This window comes from Pyrus communis, chromosome 16, assembly GCF_963583255.1.
Source record: "Pyrus communis chromosome 16, drPyrComm1.1, whole genome shotgun sequence".
Taxonomy (NCBI): Eukaryota; Viridiplantae; Streptophyta; class Magnoliopsida; order Rosales; family Rosaceae; genus Pyrus; species Pyrus communis.
The window spans coordinates 18,898,222-18,911,420 of NC_084818.1; the positions used below are offsets into that span (position 1 = coordinate 18,898,222).

The 13,199-nt window shown below is 36.8% G+C and overlaps 1 protein-coding gene across 1 annotated transcript; it reads left to right on the forward strand.

The window, feature by feature from the left end:
* Positions 1-493: 493 nt before the first annotated feature.
* Positions 494-1,789, forward strand: LOC137719919 (uncharacterized). The gene is made up of 3 exons (XM_068458904.1): positions 494-871; positions 1,106-1,204; positions 1,568-1,789. The coding sequence occupies exons 1-3, from the start codon at positions 494-496 to the stop codon at positions 1,787-1,789; spliced, it is 699 nt and encodes a 232-aa protein (XP_068315005.1).
* Positions 1,790-13,199: the final 11,410 nt, after the last annotated feature.

Here is a 13,199-nt window from a genome sequence, read left to right on the forward strand (position 1 = left end):
ATGTGTATCTTATGAAGTACAAGTCAGAATCCTTTGAAAGGTTCAAAGAATTCAAGAATGAAGTTGAGAAGCAAACTGGGAAACAGATAAAAATCCTAAGATCAGATCGAGGGGGTGAATATCTGAGTAATGAATTCCTAGATTATCTCAAAGTGTGTGGAATAATATCACAGTGGACTCCACCGGGAACTCCACAACTTAATGGAGTTTCTGAAAGGAGAAATCGAACCTTGATGAACATGGTTCGTTCTATGATGAGTTCCGCTGATCTGCCAGTAACATTCTGGGGATACGCTCTATATACAGCAACTTGCTTAATAGAGTACCTTCCAAATCAGTTTCACAAACGCCCTATGAGATATGGCATGGAAGAAAGCCAAGTCTTAATCACATTAAGATTTGGGGTTGTGAAGCATATGTCAAGAAGCTTGAAGCTACTAAGCTTGAAGCGAGATCAGTAAGGTGCTATTTTGTGGGATATCCTAGAGAAACTATGGGATATGAGTTCTACCATCCTGACGACCAGAAAGTCTTTGTCGCCAAAACTGCTAAGTTTCTAGAGGATGAATTTGTTCTCAAAGGAACTATAAGTAAAACGATGGAAATTAATGAGATTAAAGATGAACCACAAACAAGCACAAGACATATTGACAACCCTGTTCCTGGACCCCAAGCTCCACGTAGATCTGAAAGGGTTAGTAAGCCACCTAAGAGGTATGGCTTAGACAATGACTTTGCGGAATTGTACCTTCTGGGTGACAATGACACAAAGGAGGACCCTAGGGACTACAAAGAAGCAATGTCCGACATTGATTCAAAGAGATGGCAAGAGGCCATGAAATCCGAGATGGATTCCATGTATCAAAATCAGGTCTAGACTCTTGTAGACCCTCCAGAAGGTATAGTACCTGTTGGAAACAAATGGGTCTTCAAGAAGAAGATAAGCGTTGATGGGAACATGGAGACTTATAAGGCTAGACTAGTAGCCAAAGGTTACAAGCAACGAGAAGGGATTGACTATGAAGAAACTTTCTCTCCTGTAGCCATGATTAAGTCCATTCGGATTTTGCTTGCTATAGCTGCGTACCATGATTATGAAATCTAGCAAATGGACGTGAAGACAGCCTTTCTGAACGGCTACCTAGAGGAAGAGCTTTATATGGCTCAACCCGAAGGTTTCGTGTCCAAGTCTGAAAAGACTAAGGTATGCAAGCTTCAGAGGTCCATTTATGGACTTAAGCAAGCCTCCAGGAGCTGGAACATTCGTTTTGATACTGAAATCAAATTGTTTGGTTTTACTCAAAACGAAGACGACAATTGTGTTTATCAAAAAGTCGTTGGGGAAGCAGTTGTATTCCTAGTGTTATATGTAGATGACATATTACTATTCGGGAATGACACTGCAGTACTTTCTTCTGTAAAAGTGTGGTTGTCCAAAACCTTCCACATGAAAGATTTAGGAGATGCATCTTATGTACTTGGGATAAAGCTCTATCGTGATAGATCCAGAAAATTAATTGGATTATCCCAATCTATGTACATTGATAAGGTGTTAAGTAGGTTCCAGATGGAGCAATCTAAGAAAGGTATTCTTCCTGTAGGACATGGAATTCATCTTTCTAAGTCCATAGGACCTAAGACTCCTGAAGAGATACGGCATATGAATATGATTCCTTATGCTTCCGCCATAGGAAGTCTTATGTATGCCATGATATGCACAAGGCCTGATATCGCATATGCTGTGAGCATTACTAGTCGATATCAATCTAACCCAGGATCAGAACACTAGGCAGCTGTCAAGACGGTCCTTAAGTACTTAAGAAGAACTAAGGACATGTTCCTCGTTTATGGAGGAGCGACAGAGTTGCGAGTGAAAGGCTATACAGACGCAGATTTCCAATCTGACGTCGATGATAGAAGTTCCAACTCCGGATATGTATTCACTCTGAATGGTGGGGCTGTCAGCTAGAAAAGCAAGAAACAAAGTGTAATTGCCGATTCCACAACAGAGGCTGAATATGTCACTGCAGCTAAAGCCGACAAAGAAACGTTCTAGATGAAAAAGTTCATTACTGAACTTGGAGTGGTTCCAACCATTACATCACCAGTAACTTTGTACTGTGATAATAGTGGGGCGATAGCTCAAGCCAAGGAACCCAGGGCACATCAAAAGAACAAGCATTTTGACAGGCGCTTTAATATCATTAGAAGATATGTTGCCGAGGGGAAAATCAACATCCTTAAAGTTGGTTCAGCCGATAACGTAGCAGATCCACTGACAAAGCCAATGTCTCAAATCCAGCTTGACCGTCATATGGAAAAGATGGGTATTAGATACATGGGAAGATGGCTTTGAGTGCAAGTGGGAGATTGTTGGAAGTATGCCCACAAAGCCACTCATTTGATGTAATAGCTTTTTGGAATACTTATTGTGTTAAACTTTTATATGTTTAATAGAGGGCAAAGCTTATTGTTAATCACTATTTATAGTATCTTGTGTTTAAGCAATAAGGGAATCCAAGGAATGTATTTGATCTAAGAGGCAAGTGATTTAAGTTAGTTAAATTAACGAGACCTTTCTCTTATGTTTATTCCTAAAACGTTCCTAGCCATAGGATTGCCAATTGGGCATTGACAATCCGCTAAGGTTAGTATGTGTTATGCCGACTCAAGCGTGAGTATGAACTAGTCTCAAGTCATTTGGTGTTGGACACTAAGGCAAACACATAGGTGCTCGAAAGAGTAATCGAGTACACTGAACAACGATCAAACGAGAGTTCGAACATACATGTCATGTGAGAACTCGATAGTTGCAATATGCAAAGTAGTCCTTTGACCTGAGGCATCATTGATGTCTAAGGGTTAGGTCCTTGATCTTTGATTATGTCAACAGCATTCCATTGGAGTGTCCACGACATTGTTGGGGTCAAGCTATCTAGTCATGTAGGCATATGAATGCACAACAAGGGATCTCTAACCTTCCATGGTGGAAGGAGAATACTCTAAGATATGATTCGAGAGTGTTTGGCCAAAGCATATGAATATGACTAAGGAAGCTTGTTCCAAATCTTATTCAATTGAATCATATAGAGAAGTATCACATTGGATAGTAGACATGAAACAAACTATCACTTAAACAATGTGATTAAGAGTATTGTATTAGAGAAGGACCGTATTGCATTGTAGTTGTAACTGGATAGGTTCTCCAACCACTTCTACTTAGCTTGGGTAACCATGACATGCTGCTAGGCGTCACCCATGGTTTGTGGAAGCCCTAAAGATTAGCAAACACTGATTTTAAGGGAGAATTGAAATGTGGTTTCAATTCACAATCGATCGTTAAGAGTAACATCGCCCACTACCTCGCTAATTGGAACCTAATGGATCGTACATCGAGTAAGGATATAAGTGAAGAAATTATATGAAATGGGTAAGCAATTAAATGGTTTAATTGAAGAATGGTCAAGATTAATTAAATAGTTAATTATACGAAACGTTCGTATTGGGCGTTTAAGTTAGTTTTGGGCTTTGGGGCACAAAAACGTTTTGGTCCACAAGGCCCATTATGTTTAAGTTGTATGACAACTAAAACAAAATGGGCAATTAAGCCCAATAACAACATATGGCCGGCCATAAGGGTGACGGGTAGCAAACTTGTATTAATTACAAGTTTACCACTCACATGAAATGAAGTATAAAATCAACATTATAGCTTTGTTTCACATTAAGGGTTTTCTAATTGAATTTGGGTGAAACATATTCTCTCATTTTCTACATAGAGGCCGGCCACTTAGGGGAGGAACATCTAGCAATCTATTCTTCCCTAAGTCATCCATTTCATCTTCACACTACATCTTTGGTGTGGAGACTTAGAGACACCAAACCTTTGGTGTTTTGGAGAACAAATCCTCAAATCCTCAAAGAAGAAAAGGAGCACTAAAAGGGAGGAAATCACAAGGAAGATCCAAGGAGCAAGGAGGTGACTTGAAGGCCCTCCACTTGGGTGAATCCCTTGTGCAATCAAGGATGAGCTTCAAGGGTAAAGAATCTCTAAATTCTTATTCTCTTTAATATTGTTAAAGAGTCTTATGGTTCACCATATACTAGGCTTTGAAAGTCATGGGTTTTATGAATTGTTTTTGGATGCATGCCTACTTTAATTTGTTAATAGTTTGCCTATGTATTCAAATGTTCTTTACATGTTCTTAGCTAGGACATAAATTTTCCTTCAGAAAGTAGCGAGAAGTTTTGACTAGACAAAGCCACTAGACAAAATGAACTGGAAATAATAACATGAAATGTATTTGTACGAACAAACCTTTGATGTAAAGAAATTAAGCTCTTGAGATGAATATTTCCAGCAACATGATCCCAAAGAAGTATTTTAACCCTAATACTAACTAGAGCATGTGTGGTACAATTTACAACATTTGACAAGGGAAGCCAAACAATAAAACTAGACTTCACAATCTCCCCCTTTGGCTTTCCTTGACAAAATAGCACAAAGATTGTAACTAAAAACACCCAACCTCACTCAAGAGAACACAAAAGGACGAATCCTGCAAAGAAGTACTCTTGACAAAGAACAAGTGAAAAGTTATCATGGTTAAAGCAATTGCAAGGAAGTAAAGTGTTTAGCATTGTACATGATTGCAACACAACACAAATTTTTAAACTTTAATTTTAATTTTCTCCCCCATTTTGTCATGGCAAAACAAAGGATTTAAAATGAATGATATGCCAAATTCAATAAACAAAAGAAATGGATATGTCAATTAAGCTCAACACAGAAATATCCAACCACTAATGAAGTATATAAGAACCAACAACAAGGACAACCTATAGGTTTAAGCACAAGGTACAATTCTCGATACCAAAATATTAAATGCATAAAAGCATGTCAATGAAATCTGTTCAAAATACCCATTTGATTTGGATAGCCAACATTAGCTAAGCCGAGACTAGCACAACAATAATTACAAAAAAGAGTTTTAGATTACAATTTAAGCACAAATGTTTAATAACATAGCAAAATTAATTGAACTCCCCAAAGATTAGTGCTCTCCAAAAAATAAAAAAAAACACTATACTTCAAACCACATTCCCCTATAATCTAGAATTCCTCAGAATAAGATGATGTGTTCGAGCGTAGAGGAGAGCCAGACGCATCAGTTTTAGTAACCACAACAACATTACTATCTTCATCCTCATCATCATAGTACGTGAACCAGATATGTTTGGCCTTGGGGACAGGAGGAGAATGCAATGGTTGAACATCAGGAGAAGAGACTCATTTTCCTTTTTTCAGCATAGATAGTTGCCATTCTTAGCTGCCATAACACCAGAGTGACCAGACGAACCAACAACAAAATATGAGGAAGAGATGGTGCCACATGACGATGGGGAACCAACTTAGGAGGACACACAGATGGTTCAGGTACAAAGGATGATGGGTTTAAGGAGGACTGACTCAATGACTAAGCAAAAGAAGAATGACTGATGTGTGGTGAAGTTGGCGTTTGACCCATTGAAGATTGAAATAATAGAAATTGTTTTCAAAGATAATTAAGTTTAGACTCAAGATAGGCAATCTTTCTTTCCGGAGATGTATTGGGAGAAGGAGGTGGGCGAGGATCGCCATGAGCATTGGTAAACATCACGTTGCTTAGGTTCATGAGGCATTTGTCCAACTCGTTGGTAGACCTAGGACATACATCATCTAGATGAAACGGGACACCAGCACGCTAAAAGATAAAAGTTATGAGACAAGGATAAACCGTGGAACCACGATGGTGTTTGTCGAGACGCTTAGTCTTGGACATGATGGAACAGAAAATCAAGAAACCAAATGGCACATCAAAAAGACTCATCATAGCATAAAGAACCCTAGTAGCTTCTAAAATAGGATTTCCATTATTTAAGGATCCTAGAACATTTCTACGCAAAAAATCTGACCACAGTCTATAGAAAGGCTTAAGGCAAGACTTTCACACTTGATTCTCGACCAAAGGTATAAAAGAGTCTAGTAAGCTTGATGGTGGTAGGCATGAATATCATAATGACAGGTGATTAAATCAAAGGAAAGCATGATGGATACGTTGGAGAGTTTTAAACCTAGGATATCACATATGACATTGGAATTAAAAGGAACATAGACACCACAGACATACACTTGACCCCCATAATCTTGAAATTTGGAGGGAACATTGGCATAGAACTCTTGAACCATTGACAAATTAAAAAGGGGGATGAGGGGAATTCACCTTATGTAACTTGTAAGGATCTATGAGATCATATGCAATTATGGCATCTCCTACAGGAAGATCATCCCAAACTACTTGATGCTTTGGAACAATAGTCCTAGCAACCACCACTTTATAGAATTTTGCAGCCTAAGTTGTAGGAAAGGTTGGAGTGACAATGATTCAGGAGAGGTGGCTACAGCTTTTGCGAATTAAGATCGAGTTTGACGACGAGGAAGAGAGGATTGAGAGCTGAAGTGACAGAGTGACGCCTGACTCGAGGATATGATGGGCAAAGATTTTCGAGGTGTGTACAGACGAAAACCACTGGCACAAGTTATGGTGAAGGTAAAAACCTAGTAAGGTTAAAGAGGGTAAATACCTAGGATTATGTGAAATAATTTGAACCGTAGAGATGAAATCAACAATTGAGATTGGAAAGGTTAAAACATAAAGAACAAAGACAGGAATACCCTTAATGAACATCTCTTTTTCTGATGAGTTCCAATGACTAGATAGAAAAAGCAAACCCCCATTTTGAGAACAATTTAGTATCAAAACAACAACCCCTAGAGAATACCACGCTCAGGACCACAAAATAACACAGAAAACGAGCACAAACTTGGTACCATTAAGCTACAGCTATCCAAACAATTCTCAAGGAGAGCCAAGAAGAAAAACAGGTCCAATGTCTATGCTTCCAAGCAAAAAAACTAAACTTGAATAAAGCCTTGAAAGGAAATATGATATGAAGTGCTATCTATAAAAGTCTTCAAATTCATATATGGACAGTAAAGCAAGGATTAACACATGTTCAAAAGACAACCATGATGTGTCAAGGTATGAGAATGGGATTGGCAATAGCCATCTTGAAATCATAACATCATTCCACTAAGCTCAAAGTTAATTTTAAGGTTAACCAAACTTTTAATAATCCACCAAGTTCAAGAAACAACATTTGGAACATAAATTGGGCTAACGAGCATGTTGGAAATGTGCCCTAAAGCCAATCGTATGATGATACTTTACGGATTTCACATGTTAAAACAAATCTAGTTTAATATAAAGGGCAAATATTATTGTTTAATGTCGTCTCATATATGTGTTATATGCTTAAACGAAAAGTCCAAGGAATATGTAATTGGGAGAATGTGATCTAAAGAAGCTAGATTCATAAGACCATTCTCTTTTGTATACATATCCTAAACGTTCCTGATCATAAGATTGCCAATTGGGCATTGACAATCCGTTAAGATCAGTACATGCTATGTCTTCACTTAGAGAGAGTGACTGGTTTCGAGTCATTGGTGTGACTGACACCAAGACAAGTATGTAGGTGCTCAATAGAGAATGAGTCCACTGAATGCGATCAACAAGGAATTCTCATACTCATGTCACATAAAAACTTATGGTTGGGATAATGCAAAGTAGTCCTTTGACCTGAGGCATCATAGTTATCTTATGGTTAGGTCCTTGATCTTTGACTATGTCAAAATCACTCCATCAAAGGGTGTCCACGACATAGTGGGGGTTAAGCCACTTAGCCATGGAGGCAAGTGAATGCACAACAAGGGATCTCTAAACTTCAAACCATTTGAGGGAGAATACTCTATGATATGATTAAGGATCTCTAGCCAGAGTAGGAATGAGATATAGGAATTCGTTCCAAATCGCATTCAAGTTAATCATATAAGTAAGAGAATCACATTGGATAGTAGACATGAATAAACTATCAAATCAAAAAATGTGGTCAAGAGTATTGTATTAGAGAAAGACCGTATTGCATTGTAATCCCAAACTGAATAGGTTCTCCACCTCTTCTGATTAGCTTAGGTAGGTATAACATATTGCTAGGTGTCACTCATGGTTTGTGGAAGCCCTAAAGGTGTATAATCACTAAAGGGAGAATTGAAAAGTAAGTTTCAATTTACAATTGATTTGAAGAGTTTTAATCGCCCACTACCTCGCTAAAACGAACCTAATGGATCGTACACCGTGCAAGGTAGAGATTGAAGAAACAATGGAGATGAGTAAGGATAATTAAATGGTTTAATTATTTATGGCTAGGATTAATTAATATGTTAATTAATCAAACGAATAATTTTGTTTTAGACCTCGGGTTAGTTTTGGATCTCAACGCCCAATGGGCTTCGAATGTCAAGTCCAATAACTCAAGTTGTATGACAACTTGAAAACACAAAGGGCATGAAAGCCCAATGAACCCACATGGCCGGCCATAGAGAGTGTGAGGGAGAATGGGTTTTAATTTCAGTTATGCCACTCAATGTAAGTGGCTATGGAAAGGAAATTATAACCCATTCCCTCATAAGGGGTTTTCTAGAGAGAAAGGAGAAAACCACAAAAGCTCTTTCTTCTCTTAGGAGGCTGGCCACCCTAGGAAGAATGGACTAGCATCCATTTCTTCCTAGGTCACTCATCTCTTCCTCAATGCTCTCCTTGGTGTGGAAACTTAGAGGTTCCTTTCTGGGGAACTTGGAGAATCCATTCCTTAACCATATCTAAGAAGTCATGGAGCCAAGAAGCAAAGTTCCTCCATCCACATCCATGGAGACAATGAGCAAGGAGACTAAGGAAAGAAAGCCCTCACATGGGTGAATATCCTTTGCTAAGCAAAAAGGTGCTTCAAAGGTATAAAAGTTTCTCAACTATTTTCTTTAAGATTTGAATTGAGTCTTGGTTCACCACAACTACTAGGCCTTGAATTTCATTGGTAAAATTTTGTTTTTGAGTGCATACATGCATGATTCCACCTTTAATTGTTAATTGAATTCATAGATGTTGCTCAAATGAACTTGTTTTCACAAATTTTTCTTTCAAGTGGTATCATAGCCTAGGTTTAGTAGTTGGTGAATCCTTTTGGGTTTTGTATTTTTTTATAGTTTATGATTTGAATGTTGTAATTGTTACAAGCTTTATTCTTGCTTCTTTGAATGTAAATTTTGTTAGAAAATTTGGTAGTTCATTTAAGCATGAATTTTGTAGCTAAAATTTGGTGCCATGTTTATGGGGAAATTCGGCCAAATCCAAGGGGTGGATTTTTGGGTTGTTGTTTGTAGTGTTAAAAGTTTTTTAAAATGACATTAGGAACCCCTAAGTACCCTAGGATGTTAACATTCTTTTGAGTAGTGAAAATTTGAGTTTTATTGAGTGAAAACATTCATGGAGCTTGTATGGGTTTTCATGGATGTTCTTCAATGTTCTTGCTTTGTTCTTATTGTTCATACCAAGAACAAAAAGTTTGTTATTTTGATTCAAAAAGGTGTTTGTCTCTTTATTTGTTTTTGTTAGTGATGGATGGTATGCTTTTTCAAACAACACCCATACATTTTTTTTTTTTTTACTATTCACACCATACCAATCACTTACAACTTTCAATCACCTTTCAAACATACAAATCAACTCACATACACCATCACTACTCACCATGACCGGCCACCCCTATAATGGGGGTACTATAGGGGCTTTTATACAATTACATAAAGTTTTGATACTTTTGTGAATTTGCACTTTGACCCGAAAGTTTACGTTTTTACGTAAAGGCCCAAAATCACTAAAGGACAAATTGTTTTGCTCCTTTAATGAAGTTTTTGTATTTGTTGAAATTTTTTGGGTTCTAGTTGTAATTATATGAAGTAGTGGACTTTTGTGCTTTTACAAAGTGACCTCAAAAAGTTTGTATTTTGCAATATAGCCCAAAAGTTGTGGTTATTGCATTTTGGCCCAAATTAGTTGAGAACAAAATAGTTTTGTCTCTTTAAATGAGAATTGGATTTTCATTTCATTTAGCTCCATTTAAATCTATTCTATGGATACAAAAACCAAATGACAATGTTGCATTCAAGTTTAATTAGTTAAAGCATTAATTAATTAAAGAAAGGGTGATTATGAACCTAAGCCTATGATAATTGAGCTATGTGAAAGACCGTCTCTCAAATTTTTTTGAACCATGGGAATGTGTAGATTAGTTTTTTGTTGTAATTTGATATGATCAAATGTTAAAAGAGCTTCTTTACTTTAAAGTATTTTGATTTGATCAAATATTGTAAAAGAGCATAAGCTCTTCTTTACTTTGAAGTACTCCTCTCTTGTTTTATTTAATATGCATGAAATTGGAGTAGTTGGTTCCAATGCCCAATAAGAAAACGCGCCTTAATGTGATTAAACGCGTTAGTAAAATCAATCACCATCCCTAGACTGAGATCCAACACTAGGCTTGTGTTGGATCGAATCAAAGGTTCATAGTCATCCTAAGGTAACTATATAGTCCATCAATGAATGCAAAGCTTATGTTAGTAGTACCATATACTCTTGCTTTAAAAATCGTTTTACAAGCATAGTGGGAGTATCATATACTGCTAAATCAATTGCATGGACCAATAGTTGTAATAGGACCAAGTTGTTTTAATGAGATTAAAATGCATGCTTATATGTGATGAGACCTAAAAACCCTCAACTAATCCATTATTAAGTTGACAAGCATGAGAGTGCTTTGAACACTGTTTCGTGGCCTTCCACCGTGGTAGGCTCCGATCATTTGTGACTCATACACTAACTTCATCCTATCATAGGGAACTACAAAGTATGTGCTTACACTCAGGAGGAGTTCTACACGCATACATGGTGTTGTGAAGGTAGGCAACAAGAACGATCAACATCATATCATTGTGAGGTTGTTCTTGAATCCTTACCCGAACTTGCATGGTGGGAACGACTTAACTAAGTGCAATGGAGCCAACATCATATCATTGTGAGGCATCATTCTCTAGAGGCCAAATAAGATGGGTACTTACATGAGATGTAAATGAGTAAGCGTACTCTCTCATTATTATTGATGCTAGCCAACATCATATCATTGTGAGGTGAGCTTGGTAATAGTGATCTTCCCATACCCTACTAAGAGTTTCCTCCAAAACTCTCGAATTCTAAAGAGGGATATGGAATTTGCCAAAAATAGTGGGTGGTGCTATTTGATTTAAAGACCCATATCAAATAGCTTAAAATCAATCAATTTATATTCGTTATGTATTTATTTATCGATATATTTGCAAACGCTACCCAAAACTTGACAAAGAAAAGCTGAAGGCTTTAGTTTCCGGACTTGGTACCACAATCCAATAGATTGTCTTGAATGGATTGTATATGTACCTAAGTAGTCTCATCCTCACAATCTTCCTATTGATAATGTATCATTGGAAGAACATGTTAGATAAGTCTATAATAAAGAGGACAACAAAAACAACAAATGCTTATTCCTTTGTTGTATGAACAAAGGAACTTGAGAAGATTAGCACAAAGACATGGACACTTTTAGAGTCATAATTCTTCCATTACAAATTGTTGAATGAAGAAATAAGAGTTGCTTTGAACAACCCTTAGTTAATGCAAACACTAGTGCTTGTTTCTTTGTTAAATGAACAAGGAACTTGAGAAGTAAGCACAAGGGTATGGACACTTTATGTGCCATGATTCTTCACTTACAAATTGTTGTATGAAGAAATGAGAGTTGCCTTGAACAACTCTTGAAAGTTTGTAATCATGTTTAGAACATAATGGTTGATTGATAAAAATAGTCCATCAACATGGACTTATGATGATTTTGAATCATTGAGTGTTGAAGTGTTAAACCACTTCAGGAGATGAAAACTAGGCAAGGACTTCACCTTTGAGTCCCTATCCAAATGGTTCACTAAGTTTATTGTAAACTATATAGTGAACAATAAGCGCTCGCTCTCCAAATCGTTTGGTGTGTATAACACAATTGAAATAAGTTTCAAGAGAGATAGTGGGAGTTTTAGGGGCCATGACTATTGTAGTCAATGGAGAAGTCAAATGAAGAAAGCGAAATAACTCCAAAGGAACATACTTTCTTTATGAAAGGATGGATATTGGAAGGGGTATTTGCAAGAAATGTCTTGCAAGTGTCAAGAACACACCTTTCAAAGGTGTTGTAAATTGTTCTTGAATAGTTCAAAACAATTGGTTCTTCTACTTGAATGCTTGATTCTGTATTAGTAACTATGTTTTACAATCGTTGTAAAAGTGTGGCTAATAAGAAGTAGAAGATTAATGAGAGAAGAGAAAGTACTTCACATTCGGAACATGAAAAAAATATAGATCTCTACAAAAGCAGATAGTACTTACTTCCTCATATGAACTTCCAAAGAAATTGGAAAAACAAAGATCATCTTTACATTCCAATTTCAATAAGGAAATTTAATTCTGTCACTATTATTTTAAGAGATGGATGAATGTTTTGTTTGACAAAACATTGTTCTTTATTAATGAATGATTGGATTATTGTAATCTGATTGATTGTCTCTATAGTAGAGATAATGTGGTAGTGTTAAGTGTTTAGAATATAACGATGCTTAAAACCCAAAAGGTTGCAAGGTAGTGACTAATTCCACTGAGTTGTGACATCTTTAAAACATAAATTATAAGTTGGTCATAGATGGATGCTTTGGATCGTTAGATCCGGATCCAATGCCTTCTTGTTAAAATTGTATAGAGGCGAAATGTTCGAATCTTTATTCTTTTGAAAAGAAGAAAGAATCACAAAGTTATTAAGGTTAATTCACATAGATGTTAGTGGCACTTGTCCACAACATAATACTACTCATGTTGCATGACATTCACCGAAGAACGCTCTCGGTTGGACCATCATTTATTTTGAATAAACACAAGTCCCAATACTTCGCAAAAGGTTTCAAAGAATTCAAGAATGTAAGTTGATGAGTAAGACATCTAAAGTATTTACCTCCTTAGATTTGATCCAAGAAAAAATAACACTTTAGAAGAGTTTCCTGGAAAGATATTAAGGAAAGTAGCATCATAAGATAATGGATTTCTCCACTGGGAGAAGAACGAACTCGAATAAGATGTAGTTCGTTGGATGTTATCAATTACCCATATATAGGATATATACTTCTAAGACAA